The 16,959-nt window shown below is 41.5% G+C and overlaps 2 protein-coding genes across 3 annotated transcripts in view; one reads left to right on the forward strand and one right to left on the reverse strand.

The window, feature by feature from the left end:
• XYLT2 (xylosyltransferase 2) overlaps positions 1 to 8,160 on the reverse strand; it is a 31,275-nt gene extending 23,115 nt beyond the window's left edge. The window contains exons 1-2 of the mRNA XM_053453331.1: positions 7,917 to 8,160; positions 3,640 to 4,054 (exon numbers count right to left, since the gene is read on the reverse strand). Of these exons, the coding sequence (XP_053309306.1) occupies positions 3,640 to 4,054; positions 7,917 to 8,045 (544 nt within the window). The 5' untranslated portion in view covers positions 8,046 to 8,160. The remainder of the gene's footprint in view (positions 1 to 3,639; positions 4,055 to 7,916) is intronic.
• A 284-nt stretch (positions 8,161 to 8,444) lies between these two features.
• The window catches only part of RSAD1 (radical S-adenosyl methionine domain containing 1), a 67,158-nt gene continuing 58,643 nt past the window's right edge, over positions 8,445 to 16,959 (forward strand). For both annotated transcript variants that reach the window (XM_053453333.1, XM_053453334.1), the window contains exon 1: positions 8,445 to 8,742. In XM_053453333.1, coding sequence (XP_053309308.1) covers positions 8,611 to 8,742 — 132 coding nt within the window. In that variant the 5' untranslated portion in view covers positions 8,445 to 8,610. The remainder of the gene's footprint in view (positions 8,743 to 16,959) is intronic.

A 16,959-nucleotide genomic window follows, 5' to 3' on the forward strand; every position in this document is an offset into this window, starting at 1 on the left:
CACACACACACGTATATACATACATACACACACACACACGTATATACATACACACACACACACGTATATACATACATACACACACACACACGTATATACATACATACACACACACACACGTATATACATACATACACACACACACACGTATATACATACATACACACACACACACGTATATACATACACACACACACACGTATATACATACATACACACACACGTATATACATATATACACACTAGGGCTGCAACTAATGATTATTTTAATAATCGATTAGTTGGCCGATTATTTTGTCGATTAATCGATTAATCGGATAAAAAAATACATTATTTTAAATTGAAGAAAAATTGCAATAAAAAAACGTACAATTTACAGTTTCATTTCTTTATTGCAATGGCCTCTCTCTATTCACCTTCTTATTTCACTGACATAATAATAAAAGCTACAAGAACCCAAACACAGTGCTTCTCAAACTAGGTTTTAATACAAAGTTACTAGTAAATATTAATTCATATGTTAACTATTTTTCATATTTAATAAAAACTGAGAAAAAAGCCTTGTTTAGATTTTTTTATTTACCAAACTGCCCCCAGTTATGCACATCTGACCCCCAGCTTGCCACTCTGCCCCCATATATGCCTTATACCTCTTATATGCCAGATTCCACTGTGCCCCCTGATATGCCACTGTGCCCCTGATATGCCTTATACTCCTTATATGCCAGTGATATGCAACTGAGCCCCCTGATATACCTTTTACCCCCAGATTTGTTTTATGCCCCCCTGATATGCCTAATATCCATATGCCTTATACCCCCTATATGCCCTAAAAATTCATAATACCCCCCATACACCACTATAACTCACCCATACACCACTCTGGCTCCTCCCCCTCCCATACACCACTCTGGCTCCTCCCCCTCCCATACACCACTCTGGCTCCTCCCCTCCCAAACACCACTCTGGCTCCTCCCCCTCCCATACACCACTCTGCCTCCTCCCCGCCCATACATCACTTTGGCTCCTCCCCTCCCATATACCACTCTGCCTCCTCCCCTCCCATACATCACTTTGGCTCCTCCCCCTCCCATACTCCACTCTGCCTCCTCCCCTCCCATACATCACTTTGGCTCCTCCCCCTCCCATACTCCACTCTGCCTCCTCCCATACACCACTCTGGCTCCTCCCCCTCCCCTACTCCACTCTGCCTCCTCCCATACATCACATTGGCTCCTCCCCCTCCCATACATCACTTTGCCTCCTCCCCCCTCCCATACTCCACTCTGCCTCCTGTGAACCTCCGTTTCTGACAAGACACCAGGGAGCCGGGTAGAGAGGCAGAGTGGCGTATGAGAGGGGGAGGAGCCAGAGTGGTGTATTGGAGGGTGGCTCCCATACACCCCTCTGACTCCTCCCCCCTCCCATACACTGCTCTGCCTCTCTACCCGGCTCCATTACTGAAGGGCAGTAACGGAGTCTGTCTGTGCGATGCAGACCCTCACCGGCTATCAGAGAGGATGATTCTCTGTCAGCCGGTGGGGGTCTACATCGCACAGACAGACTCCGTTACTCACCTTCACTTACACTGAGGCTTCTATGAAGCTGCAGGGAAAGTGCCTGTCAGTAACGGTGCCGGGTAGAGAGGCAGAGTGATGTATGGGAGGGGGAGGAGGCAGATGGGAGGGGGAGAGAGACTGAAGTGAGGGGAATCCAGGTCCCCTGCAGCGTTGCGGGGGATCTGGATTCCGGTGTTATAATCCGATCTCTGTTTGAGGTCGGATTATATAAGGAGAGGAGTTTTTCAGAGCATTTGCTCTGAAAAAAAACCTCTTTTTATAATCGATAAAAATCGATCCGATTAATCGATGATGAAATTCGTTGACAACGATTTTCATTATCGATTATTATCGATTAGTTGTTTCAGCCCTAATACACACACATGTATATACTGTAGGGAACAGCTCACGCATGGGGCGGCAATGACAGTCTTCACGCAGGTTTCAAACGTAAAGCGTGTTTATTTAGATGCCGTAGGCAGGGGCGGGCTGGGCCGGGGGCAGGGGGGCAATTGCTGTGTGGTAACTGTGTGAGAGTGATGGGTATTATGCTGAATGTAAGTGTGTGAGAGTGATGGGTGTTATGCTGAATGTAAGTGTGTGAGAGTGATGGGTGTTATGCTGAATGTTTGTGAATGAGGGTTTCAGATAGCATGGATGTGTAAGTGTTGGGGGATAGCTTGGCATAGGGAGTCCGTAATCACATTCCTTTCATGCCCAGATTCCAGCATGTAGTGGCTGCCTAGGCATGATAGGAGTGTGATTGCTGTTATAACTTATTTTTTGGTCCAACTTCGGTGCGTTAACACTTTTATTGGACAGAATAATTCAATGACAGTATTAATTATATATATATATATATATATATATATATATATATATATATATATATATATATATAATTGCAAACAGCAATCACACTCCTATCATGCTAAGTCAGCCAGCACACGCTAGAACCTGGGCATGATAGGATCGTGATTGTTGTTATATATATATGTGTGTGTGTGTGTATATATATATATATATATATATGTTAATATTGTTGTTGATTTTTTTGTCTAATTTTGGTGTTACTTTTAATAAAGTATTTTAAAGTTTTTTTTTTGTTTTTTTTTTCAGTTTTGGCCAAGTGAATGCTGAATTTTTAGTTTCAGTCCAGAATTTTCATTTCGGTGCATCATATACTATGCCAGTCACTAAAGTGGTAAGCCTACACCCACATCAATGGTTGGCTTAGTATATAGTGATAGGGGTTGTCAGTGTCTGGCTCAATGTATAGGCACACATTGACGGTGGTGCTGCGTAACCCCTAAGTATATAATGATAACAATTTTGCTGTACCCCTGTCAATGTTTGCCTAACCATAGAAACTATGCAGTTGTAAAGTGTGTGTGTGGGGGGGGTGTGCCACATACAGGGTCTGCCACAGGTGCCAAAAACTCTAGGTATGCCCCTGCATCATGCGGCTGTCAGACCCAACGGCCATGCCTCAGCTCCCCTTCCCACGTCTTAAAAGGGGTGTGATGAAGAGCTGAGGCATGTGGTGCGTGCACGCCGGCCACTTTAATTTCATTAGGCGCTGGTGAAGTGACTGCCGCACGGCGGCCACTTTCAATGTCGCTCGCAGCCACTTTGATGGTGCAATGGGCCAGTTGACTAGACTTGCCCCCCCAGGCCTTAGGCTGCCAGCCCTCCCCTGGCCGTAGGCACAGAGCACCTTGTAAACAAAACAAACTCTAAGCCTGTCCGGCTCTAACTAAACATCCGGATACCTCTCTACAAGCCTACGGTCTAGCACAAAGCATATATATATATATATATATAGGGGGGGGGCAGAGTGGCATATCTATAAGTAAGGTGCATTGGCTATTGGTTTTCTGGTTGTATGTAATATATGTTGGCTAACTGCATAATAGATACCAAAAATGTTAAAATACAGTATGTTTGGTAGAATACAGTTTTACTATTCCACTGATGTGTACTTTTTCTAAAGATATAAATTTTTCTTTAAAAAAAATAATTTGGAGGCTATTCGTACAGCCAGTAGTCTTAATCATTCCACTGCATTGATTGTCACTACCTGTCAGTTGGCAGTTTCTTGGTACTCTTTGTGGCATAAGTTGCCCTGCCTGGTGCAGACATACCACATCTGCAATCTCCTTCTGACATTGTCTCGAGCTGGCTCGTGCAAGAGCTGAGAGGGCATCCTTGCCAGTGATTTCACACTTTGGAGTAAACCTATGGCCAGCTGTGCCAGGTGCACCTTCTACACTGCCAGGATCTTCTTCTCTAGTCATGTTGAGCCAGGCCTCCGGGTTTACATTAACTTGTGGATTCCATGGAAGTCTTGTGGCATTTCTTAATGCTTTAGTTCTCACATTGCTTCTTCGTTCTGCTTTTACCCTCCATTTCCCAAATTTGTGCCCTGCTGAACTATCAGGGTCTTTGGAAAGCCCTGTCTTGTCTGGACTAAGATTTCTTCTTAGAAGTGAATTCTGCAATAAAACCAAGAAAATACTGCAGTAAAGCTGTACAGACTCCCCTCAGCATATAAACACATATATAATAGAAAGACAACTGTATCTTACATACACACACACACACACACACACACACACACAAACTTGATATATGGAAACAGAGCTTGACAGCAGATAAGAACAATTTGGCCCATCAAATCTACACATTTTCTTGCTGTAAATACTGACATTTTAGAAGTTACAGTCCTGCTGTAGCAGAATGCCTTGTTAATTATATAATGAATAAAAAATATACTTAGCCTAGAAGCATACAACTTGAGTTGGCAAATGTATCGGTATTCCAAAAGATCTCCTTTTACATTTTTAAAGACAATCACCATGGGCACACAAAGAGAAAACACTTTCCTTAGGTTAAATCAATAAAGATGTTATCAGACTCTTCCATAGAAATGGTATCTTCAAAAACAATTGATATCCTCAAGAGACATACACTCATTGGACGCTTTATTAGGTACACCTTGCTAGTACCGGTTGGACCTCCTTTTGCCTTCACTCTTAGTGGCATACTTTTTACAAGGTGCTGAAAACATTCAGTTGGTACTAAGGGGCCCAAAGCGTGCCAAGAAAATTTCCCCCACACCATTATACCACCACCTGAACCGTTAATACAAGGCAGGATGGATCCATGCTTTCATGTTGTTTACGCCAAAGTCTGACACTGCCATCTGAATGTCAAAGCTGGAATCGAGACTCAACAGACCAGGCAATGTTCATCCAGTCTTCTATTGTCCAATTTTGGTGAGCCTGTGCGAACTGTAGCCTCAGTTTCCTATTCTTAGCTGACAGGTGCGGTACAAAGTGTGGTCTTTTGCTGCTGTAGCCCATCTGCTTCAAGGTTCGACGTGTTGCGCGTTCAGAGATGGTATTCTGCATACCTTGGTAGCAATGAGTGGTTATTTGAGTTACTGTTGCTTTTCTGTCATCTCGAATCCATCTGTCCATTCTTCTCTGTCACTCACTGGATATTTTCTTTTTCGGACGATTCTTTGTAAACCCTAGAGATGGTTGTGCGTGAAAATCCCGATAGATCAGCAGTTTCTGAAATACTCAGACCAGCCCGTCTGGCACCAACAACCATGCCACATTCAAAGTCATATAAATCCTGTTTCTTCTCCATTCTGTTTCTCAGTTTGAACTTCAGCAAGTTGTCTTGACCACGTCTACATCCCTAAATGCATTGAGTTTCTGCCATGTGATTGGCTGATTAGCTATTTGTGTTAACAAGCAATGGAACAGGTGTACCTAATAAAGTGGCCAGTGAGTGTATAGAGAACAAATAAGAAACATAGCGTGGTGTTGTTAAGATAAGATAAATGTGTAATATTAGGTTAGATGGACTCTTGCCTTAGGGGCAGTGGGTTGCTCCTTTCTATCTGGTTTAGCACTCTGTTCCTCCCTAGTATGTGTGGTTCCCTTCTATTATTTGACAGGTGTGTGTGGGGGTGGGGTTTCTCAATCAAAGACTCCCATCTATACGCAATCCAAGAGAAGGTGGCACAGAGCAAAAAAAAAAGTAAAAAATCTTTAATTGAATATATATATATAAATAAATTGCTAAACTTTCCACAGGGACCCTTGATGGCACAATTTTACGTGCTTTTTATGGATGGAAAGACATCCAGGGAAGCTGCAAATATATTTCATTATATTTTAAATTTAATAATAAAGTAAAATGCACAATAAATGTAATGCACTTGAATCAAACCCAAAATACCCCTCCCATGGTCCGTGGTGCCAAAAAGGTTGGGGACCACTGCTGTAGGTAACAGAACATTGTCCAGGATGTGTTGTCCATTATATTTATATAGCTCTCCTTTAAAGGCAAGATATAAAACACATATATATAGATCTCCTTTAAAAGGAGAGCTATATAAATATAAGGGACAATTGTAATCTCTAACCTACCATAACATGTTTCAAAAGTAATCAAATTTTATTTGATATCTATGAACCATAAACAGACTAATTAAGATCGAATCACACCACACTAAACAGAATAGTATAAAAGGGAAGGAAGTTATCTCCCACTGAAAGCACCTTGAAGAAGCTATAAGCAGTGAAATGAGTAGCATATAAAACTGCTTCTTTTGCTACAGCTAAGGTCACGGCTCCGGTGAATTCAAAGTGCCTGAGACATTGGGGGACTCTGCAGAAAGCTTCTTTTTTTTTTTTTAGCATTATAAACAAACATTCACATGTACGTATAGATCGGAGCAGCTGGCTGCTTCTTTCTAAGGCAAGAGTCCATCTAATCTTATATTACACATTTATCTTATATAATAAACATTATTTTTTGTTCTCTTTATGTTTGTTTCTAGCTGATATCAATTGGTTTTTAAGGTGCCATTTAATATCTTTGTTAACAACTTGATAGACCATGGTAATTTTGTTTACATATTGATATGTTCTTTAAATTGTGCACACACAGTAAGACGTGTGGGGTTGTTTTGCAGTACCATGATAATATTCTTGTGGTGGATAGGGGTACTTTTATACGAGTGTTACCCACCAACACATAAGTGTGCTTATACACACCTTCCATAAGTTTTTGTTTTTTAGCATGTCATTATTCTCACCAACAGGCTTGCTGGTAATTTAACTAAGCATAGTGGTAGTTAAAGGGAATGTCCCATTAAACATATTTTTCTTTAAGCATTAAATTCTGTGCTGTAAACATTTTTACTTCACATGGTTCCAATAAACTTCTGATTATCACTGTAGGTAGATATTCCCTTTTCAAGCACCACATCATCATGATTAATTAGTGTAATGCTAATAAAGTCATTTTCCCATAAACATAAATTAATTCTTAATGATTTAAAGAAGCACGCCAACCTAATTGTTATGCTAAATGTGTGCTGCATTTTACTTCATGCAAATCAGCGCAGCCGATCTATGGTTTAGTTTCTCCAACATCCTAATTACCTCCTATCCTGGCCACCTATGAAGGGAACAGCATTCATGCTTTATGTTATTATTCTATGGCTGTAAAAAAAACAGTAATGTAATACTTGTCGCAAAAAAAAAAAAACTAGTAAGTAGTAGTCATTTCTTCCTATGTTTCATGCATTCTCACCTACCACTGGTATTTTACTAGCTAGTTCTTGTGACTTGGAAGCCTCAAGCACAGCACAATTTGGGTAACATGTAACATGGTGCAAAATATGTTACTGGCTATTTAACGCATCTTTAAATGGGAGCACTTTCCTGACATTTACTGATATCACTATAAAATGTAGGATTTAGGAACTGTGACAGATTTGCTTTTAACCCCATGTTTGTAATAATAAATTAGTGTGAATGGTCTCTTTAAGACACTACTTGACATATTTTAGACCTGCCTAGGAAGTGTTAACTATGCCATTGCATTCTGCAACAGTCACATCATGCATGGAAGACAATTGGGGCAGGGTGCATTTTGGATAATCAGCAACCCTCACCCCCAAGACTTTGAAAGGTGACATCACATATATCATATGCATTAAATAGGATATGATGGTGGAGTGTCCCTTCAAACGTTAACATATACACAGTTTGAAACGCAAATAACTACGATAATTGCTGATACGCAAGATGTACAGGTCTATTCCATTAGGGACAATACTATCTAAGCCTTTTTGAAAGTTTTTTGTATGTAATTTATTTCAAACCTGATACATCCTACGTTGTTTTATTGTCAATCACTGGAACATTTTCCTTTAACTTATCTCAAGCGTCAACAGGCTCAATCACAACTTTGCAGACACGTTCACCTTTGACATCTTGCCTAATTATTTAATTTTAAATCATATCAATTACAAATGTTTAGCTTCCTTACATCTTCCGCTTCCTCGAGGCCGCTGAAACTCCAGACAACCAGGCCCTGTACAAATAGCAAAACGAGCGCAGATCCTGTCACCAATTTGTAATGGCGGCCAAGCTTCAGCAATTTAGAACTGGATGCCATGTTCCCAGTGCAAAAGACAGTACACCGTTTACTGAAGCATGGCCATGTACGATACAAAAAAAAAAATCTAAGTTCGTGCCAGACCGGGTAACTGTGACGATTGCTGCTTCTTGCCTGAATCAAAGATGGCTGTTGTTCCTACAAGCTTAGTGACGTTTTACAAGAGCAGCCATATATTTCCGGTGGAAACTAGCTTCCTCGTTCCAGAGCGATTCGTGAAACATTTCCTAAATTCTGAAGCGGTTTTCGACTGTGATATTATTCAATTTGGTCAACGACTCCACTTTCAATTAGTGTTAAATCTTATAAATATTGGGCGAATATTGTATATTCTACATTAGAAGGATAAATAACTTAAAAAAAAACGCCTTATTAATTACTTAATGTATGTAAATAAGCGCCGGTAGATGGCGTCAATGTTAGTTCTCGGAGGGTAGGGACGAGACTGAATATATTCACCGGTAGATTATACTGTGTAAGTGTAGCAAAATAAGGATATAAAAATAGTTAACACGTGGTTAGTGTGGTCTCGTGAAAGTAGAAGTTGGAAGTGTATTTGTTGTTTATGAAAATGAGAATACTCTATTCTAAAATACCCCTGTTATTGAAACGTGCCGAAGGAAAATCAATTTTCGTGTTTACAAGGAGGCTCGCTAAGCGGTATTTACATACAGAAGAGGCAGCTTTGTATATCCATGTAAGTAGTTTTTGTTTGTTTTTGACTTGTTAAAAAACGGGGATAGCTAAACGAATTAATTTAAGAGTTAGGATACTGGTAGAAAAGGATGGGAAATTGATGTGCGGCATATTTCTTAAAAAAAACTGTTGGAAAAGAGAGATGAAGTTACTTTCTTTATTTGCTACATTACACCCTTCTTGGCAATGGCTGATTTTATTTTTGTACCTTTCGTGACAATAGCTAGATTAACCCCTTAAGGACAATGGGCGGTCCCTAAACCCATTGAAAACAATGCATTTTGAGGTTAAGGGGTTAAATATGTTATTTGGCATTTGTAATCGTGATATTCCACCCATAATGTGGAATTATAGCCATATTCTTATCAGAAACGGGTCAAATGTGTTCTCTGGCATATGTAAGTGATATTCCACCGAAACTCCCCATGTAGAAAAATAACCATATATTGTTTTCAGAAAAACCATGATATCCCCCCCACCCATAAAACCCATATTTAAAAAAATCTATTCCCAGTTTCCAATCAAAACAGGTAAAATGTTTACCAGCGAATAAACTTCAATACAGTTTCTTTTTCTAGTAGTATTTCCCATTTAACAGACCGTTTGAAAGACCTGTGCCCAGAGCTTGTCGGACAAAGCTAGTATGTAGTCAGGAAAACATGCGTCGTTTCGCTCTCAGCTATTTAGTTCTAGGAATGAGGCAGAAGAGTAGTGGTATGAAGCATGCCTCACTAGTTATTTGAGGTATCTATCGGGGTATAGATAGATGCATGCCCCTTCCCTAGCCCAAGTTTTAACTCTGATGTTCGTTGACAACAAATTTCATTATCCATTATTTGCAGCAGCTCCTACTTACAGTTCCTCCCTGCAGTCACTGCCCATTGGCCCACCCAATTCCTTCTTCCAGTCCCTCCCTGCAGTCACTGCCGATTGGCTGCAAGGAGGGACATAGAGAAAGGGGCAGGGCCAAAGTGCTGATTGGCCCCACCCATTTCATATACTGTCCTAATGGCTCAAGAACTCATCTAACTGGTGAGTATAAAATTAATATTTGGGCTGCTGAAAGTTAGGGGCAGTTATAGTTAGTGGGGTGTTTAGGGTTAATTTAGGGGCAGTTATAGTTAGTGGGGTAATTAGGGTTAATTTAGGGGCAGTTATAGTTAGTGGGGTATACAAAAAACAAAAACTGTCTGCGCTTCTTACCCTAATAAAGTTGGCAACAAATATGTAAACATAATATAAATGAGAGGTTTTGGTTATATGAATTGGCCAAAGCATAATTAAGCTCACCCGCCACGTCAAGGCACACTCTCAATAGGGTGAGAACCTACTCTCACCTCCTACATAGTGGGCACACAAAGCAGTTTATACTGCTGCCAAAACCTTATTAATGTGTTGGGGGAGGTGCAATTAAACCTCCTCCCCATTAACCCCTGGACAGCAAGCTGCAACCAGACTGATGAGGAGCCAACAACCTCAAATATGTGCAAACAGGGAAAAGAAAAAATGTCGGTGCGCTAAGCTAGTCTCAGGCTCAAATAATACAAATCTGTTTCTTGCAGCATAGTTAGTGGGGTGTTTAGGGTTAATTGTGGTTGATGGGGTCTTCAGGGTTAATTTAGGGGTAGTTGTGGTTGATGGGGTGTTTAGGGTTAATTTAGGGGCGGTTGGGGTCTTCAGGGTTCATTTAGGGGCAGTTGTGGTTGATGGGGTCTTCAGGGTTAATTTAGGGGCAGTTGTGGTTGATGGGGTCTTCAGGGTTCATTTAGGGGCAGTTGTGGTTGATGGGGTCTTCTCTTCAGGGTTAATTTAATGCTGATGACTAAGGTGCAGTTAGAGGTAAAGGGGGGCAAACTGAGGGGAATCTAAATCCTGGGGGCAGTGAAGATTATTAATGTATTTATTTATAAAAGTATTGTGTCTGTGAACGAGTCTGCAAATATATGAGTGCACTATGGCATATCAGGGGGGTATACGGCATACCTGGGGAAGATGGAGTGACGTATCTGGGGGTATAAGGCATATGGGGTATATAAGGCATATGTGGGGAGAGCAATATGGCATATCTGGGAGGCAATGTGGCAAGCCTGGGCTCAAATGTGCATAACGGGGGGGGGGCAGGTTGGGCAATAAAAACAAGAAATGCATTTTTATCAAAGTTTTTTTTTTATTCTGCTGTTTGTTTTTTACATCCTACGTTACTTTATTAAATTATTTTAAATAAATGAAAAATTTACATTTTTTTATCCGATTAATCAAAAAAATAATTGGCCAACTAATCGATTATGAAAATGTTGTCACAATGTGATGTCACATATTCAATGGCTTCATGTCCTAAAGGGAAAATACACTTTAGTACTAGATATAGTTTTCTTTCATTTTCTCTGGGGCTTGAAACCCCCCCCACTTTATTAAGTTGTATTTTATTTTCACATTTATTGCACTTAGTATCGTATTCTGTTACTTCCTGAATGGTGTGCTTGTAAAGGTTTTCCTGTATGTAGTGTGAGCAGTGTCAAAGTCAATGAGAAAGATGAGAGCGGTCACCAGGGACCTGGAATTCCATATGGCAAGTAAGGTAAAGTCCATATAATTTGGTATAGTAAAGTCAGTAGCGTTTCGCCTTAAGCAGGGTGCAGCACTTCGTGGCACCTATCTACTCTGAGGTAAGGTGTTTTGTATTGTAGACTGTGCTGCAGTCAACAAGGGAGATGAAGTGCCCTTCCAAGATCCCTGAACGCCACATTGTGTGACGGTGATATGCGTTCTAATTCTGTTAAGCTTTCTGCACCATCATGCGCTGCTCCACACCCACAATTTCTGCCCTTGGGACCACCACCTCCACTTACAGTGCCTGCTTCACTTCACCCATTATGTTTCTAACATCCTATTTGGTTGGGTGGGACTAGAGCACCTAAAGTTGACCTGCATCTTCTGCCGTAGCGTTGTGGGTCGGGGTGCCTCTCCTGATGAGGTCCCTGTGTTGGGAGATGCTGGTGAGGAGGCAAGGTGATCTGAAAGTACTCATGGGGCATCTTCCCTGACTAGTGGGTATAGTGCTCCTGGTATTTCCAAGGAAGACTTCTGCCTTCTCATTGTTGATGTTAAGGGGAGATAGAGGATTAGGGGCATCGTAGACAGGTATGGGTGACATCTTGGTACCCTTTTTAGCTTATTCAAACATTGAGAGAGTCTTATTCGCAAGGGTGTTGGTTGCAACCTCTCCGTCACCTGGATGTTCAACATGAGAAGATATGTATTTGTACTGTTAGATAATCGTTTGTCTTAGATATATCGTATAGACATTTCCGTGACCAAAGAGCAATCAAGACCACAGACCCTCTAAGAGTTATGTCAAGTGATTAAAAACACATTTTCCTAGCACGCATGCTGCGTTCAAGCCTAAAGTGAAAGTGAAATATCATGAAAAGGATTTCTTACATGTACAATTTCCTGTTGACATTTTGAGAATTGCGCGTTGAGCTGTTACTGAAGAGTTAAAGCATCAGACTTTGAGCCCAATGTTTAATATTCTACCTGGGTATCTTTTGCCTGAACTTGAGAAGCACCTAGCTCCATTTGGAGACTAGTGAATCCTTTCTTTTTCCCCTGGCTTCACAATCTTGCAACAATTGAGTCAATTACAAGTAGGACCATGATTCCTCTAAATCACCTAAATCTAGTTCGGCAACAATGGAATGGAAATATTGTAACAAGTGAACCTTCAGACCATTCAGTTATTAGGGTACCTTGGGCTTCACACTTAATAAGTTTAAACCAATCATCATAAGTCCCTTTAATCTTCATGTTTTTTATGATAACCTTTCATTATGTCCTGTTTAGAATGAGGAAGGTGTGCCAGCATTTATATTTCAAATGAATACCGTATTTGTTCGATTATAAGACGCGTTTTTTTCCAGAGCAAATGCTCTGAAAAATACCCCTCATCTTATAATCGGGGTCGTCTTATAATCAGACCTCAAATAGGTCTGACTATGAGACTAAGATCCAGATCCCCCGCAGCGATGCAGGGGACCTAGATCCTCCTGTGTTATGCCCTCACTCAACTTACCGGTGCTTCTGACACTCCCCGGTATGTGCGTGGAACTCTGATCCGCGTAGAGCTCTACCCGCTGCCCGGACTAAGCACTGGGGACTCAGATGCAGGGGACCTGGATCCTCCTGTGTTATGCCCCCCTCCCAATTTACCGGTGCTTCTGAGTCCCCGGTGCTTAGTCCGGCATATCATAGGGCACGGTGGCATATAGGGGGTATAAGGCATTTCTGGGGCAGAGTGGCAAGCCTGGGGGCAGATGTGCATAACTGGGGGGTGTTATGGACATGAAAAATGAGGTACATTTGTTGGTGCTATTTGTGCTTTTGCGCCCATAACTCCCTAAGTTATAAACTCTGAGATTCCCCATTTAGTAGATATTCCCTGGGTAAGTGGCAGTCTCCAGCACTGGAAGGGTTAATTTCAAACAAAAGAAGTGGCCTTTACTGTCCTGGAAACCGGTAGTGACCAGTTCTATCTGGTCACTACTGTAAGCATGGCCAAAATCAGTTTTCCTAGTTTTTTAGGGAATGCTTGTTCGGAGGCAGGGAATGGGAGGAGAGTAGGGGGAGAATGGGCAAGGCAAAAGGGGATTTAATCCCATGCCTTAAGTGGAAGAGAGGAATTGCATCTTGGAGAGGAGGGAGAGAGGAAGACCCACATTAGAGCTGCAGGAAGTATGAAAGGCTTTTCCCTCCTGTTTCTCACGTGTTCCAGCATCATCACCGTAAAATAACCTGGGATTGGATAAGTATTAAAATCGTATCGATTTTCATATTTTTATACTTTAATTTTAAATCACTTGGGTAGATCCATGCTAGTCTGCTAAACATAGCGCATGTACTATGGTATTGATGTTTGTAGGTATGTTTTTTAACATTTCTTATTAAACATTATTAACTGTGTCGGTTCCCGAGTGATTGTTAAATTGGGATCAACTGCTAGTACAAGACATTTGCTGCCAAAATACCTGGTACATCTTATATTATAGTTGTACAAAACTTATCAGTGTTTCGGGGTGTTTACAAATGCATTTGGGTACTATTAACTTAGCTTGTGCCTTCTGCCTGAGTTTCACGTGCTCAGCAGCCATTTTGTGACTGAACAAAAGAGCACATGGTCGGTGGCCATCTTTTTTGCACCAAATATTGCACAGTTTCATCTCCAACCACAACAGGGGGGCAGGTTGGAAAAAAGATATTTTCTTAATCATAGCTTTTATTAACAAACTATTGTTCACATAGTTTACATGAATTAACATTTACTGGTAAAACTTTTTTCCTATAGGGTCGTCTTATATTCAGGGTTTTTCTTTTTTTCATAAATTTAATATTCAGATTTTACACTTTAGGTGCCCCTGATGAGCAATGATAAATTTGTGTTCGGCAGCATCCCTCTCTTATATAGTACCCTATAGTTTTGTCTTAACCGGTTTGGGAGTAATAAATGGGGGCGGGGGGTATGTTTTTAACTGTAGAGCTAGGGCACTGGGATGGTAAGGGGTCTTTTTTTAGAATTGCTTTGGTACTGTTAGCAGTGCACTATGAATAAAGATTCTTTTACGGACCTCTAGAACAGTGTATGTGAGCCAGTGATGTCACAATGGCATCACTTAGCTCACTTTATGGTTTATACTTCTTGGTCAGGCATTCCTTATGGTAACGGCAAACGTTACAAACGAAAGTTTAACAAGAAGCAGCTGGCTTGTGCTGACAGGGGGAGTCCAGGCTGTCAACAGTCAGAACGTAAGGACCTAAAGGGCTTTATTTATTTATTTTTTTAATGGGCATAGAAATTGACAGAGAAGAACCATTTGGCCCATCTAGTCTGCCCAACATACGCTCATTGGCCACCTTATTAGGTACACCTTGTACCTACTACCGGGTTGGACCCCTTTTTGCCTTCAGAACTGCCTTCATTCTTCGTGGCATAAAGGTGTTGGAAACTTTTTTCAGAGATTTTGATCCATATGGACTTGATTGCATCATGCAGTTTCTGCCGACTTGTCGGATGCACATCCATGATGCAAATCTTCCTTTCCACCACATCCCAAAGATGCTTTATATGATTGAGATCTGGTGACTGTGGAGGCCTTTGGAGCACAGTTGAGATGATGTAAGCTTTGTGACATGTTGCATTATCCTGCTGAAAGTAGCCATCAGAAGATGGGTATACACCGTGGTCATAAAGGGATGGACATGGTCAGCAACATTACTCAGGTAGACTGTCGCGTTTAAAAGTTGCTCAATTGGTACTAAGGTGCTCAAAGTGTGCCACGGAAATATCCCCCACACTACTACACCACAATCACCAGCCTGACGCATTGATACAAGGCAGGATGGATCCATGTGTGCAAGTTGTTTATGCCAAAGTCTGGCCCTGCCATCTGAATGTCACAGCTGGAATCGAGTCATCATTCTTTCAGTCTTCCATTGTCCAGTTTTGGGGAGCCTGTGCCAATGGTAGCCTCAGTTTCACTGCCACTCATTGGATATTTTCCCTTTTTCTGAGCATTCTTTGTAAACCCTAGAGATGGTTGTGCCTGAAAATCCCAGTAGATTAGCAGTTTCTGGAATACTCAGACCAGCACACCTGTCACAATCATGCCACGTTCAAAGTCACTTAAATCCCCTTTCTTCCCCTTTCTGATGCTTGGTTTGAACTTCAGCAAGTTGTCTTGCATGTCCACATGCCTAAATTAATTTAGTTGCTGCCATGTGATTGGCTGATTGCGCTGACAACAGGTGTACCTAATAAAGTAGCCAGTGGGTGTACATGTACGTCCAATGAGGATTCAAGATGTTAATTGGAGGCACTGCCGAGATATTTCCCTTATGTAGGGGTGGTTATGATCAAGAATCTGCAAAAACAATATTTCAATAAAGTTTGAATAAAGTATCAATTACTTGTATTATGCACAATTTCTAGTAAGTAGTATCTAGCGTGTAGACTTTCTCCAATTCACTCGGCAACAACGTAATAATATCAACTTAAAATCGCAAGCTGATGCCCCATGATATGCCTTTTAACCCTCTAAATACCACTGTTCCCCATGATATGCCTTTTGACCCCCTTTTGACCCCCTATGTGCCGCTCTGCCTCCAGAATTGCCTTATACCCCTATATGCCACTCTGGCATTTAGGGGCTTAAAAGGTATATTATGGGGCAGAGTGGCATATAGGGAGGTATAAGGCATTTCAGGAGGCAGAGTGGCATATAGAGGGTTAAAAGGCATTTCTGGAGGCAGAGTGTCATTAAGGGGGTTAAAAGGCATTTCATAGAGCACTCTGCCTCAGAAATGCCTTATGTCCCCCATTTAACACCCCCCCCAAACTTACCGGTGCTTCTGAGTCCCCGGTGTGTTGTCCAGGCAGCAGGTAGACGTCTACGCGATTCGCGTAGGCAACTTCTGCAGCCGGAAGGAGGTGCGGTTAGCAGCGGGGGTTGTCTGCATGCATCGCGCAGACCTTCCCCAACTGTCAGAGATCAGAGTTCCACGCACATACCGGGGAGTGTCAGAAGCAACGGAAAGTTGGGGGGGCATAAGACAGGAGGATCCAGGTCCCCTGCAGCGCTGCGGGGGATTTGGATCTTAGACTCATAGTCAGACCTATTTCAGGTCTGATTATAAGACGACCCCGATTATAAGACGAGGGGTCTTTTTCAGAGCATTTGGTCTTATAATCGAGCAAATACGGTACATTGTATTGTTATTGTATAAACTAGTTTAATCATATTGTGTGGGTTTGTTGTACAAAAATTTAACTAAATCTAACATGGTAATAACATTTCCTTATCAGATATTAAGGGGGTAGTAGATGCATTATCATTATCTATAACACTCATCTACAGATGCCAGACAAGCCAGAAGGCTTGTTTTTCCCTCAGAAATCTCATGGTGCTCCCACAACCACAAGGGATTCTGGGTAGACGCATGCAAATAAAGTTAACAATTATCACCTTTGCCTCTATATCCACTTTATACATGGATCCCTTGAAAGTAATTGCCCGCTGTACAAGACAGCCTTTAGACTTTAGACAAAACTCGGGTAATAGGTGCAATAGCCAGATCACCACTCATGGGCACTTTTTTTTTTTTGGAGCCCGAGGCGCGTGCTCCTGGGTGCTGCATTCTGTGCCATGGGCAGCAGAAGCCAGGATAC

The sequence above is a fragment of the Spea bombifrons genome, chromosome 13 (assembly GCF_027358695.1).
Source record: "Spea bombifrons isolate aSpeBom1 chromosome 13, aSpeBom1.2.pri, whole genome shotgun sequence".
NCBI lineage: Eukaryota > Metazoa > Chordata > Amphibia > Anura > Pelobatidae > Spea > Spea bombifrons.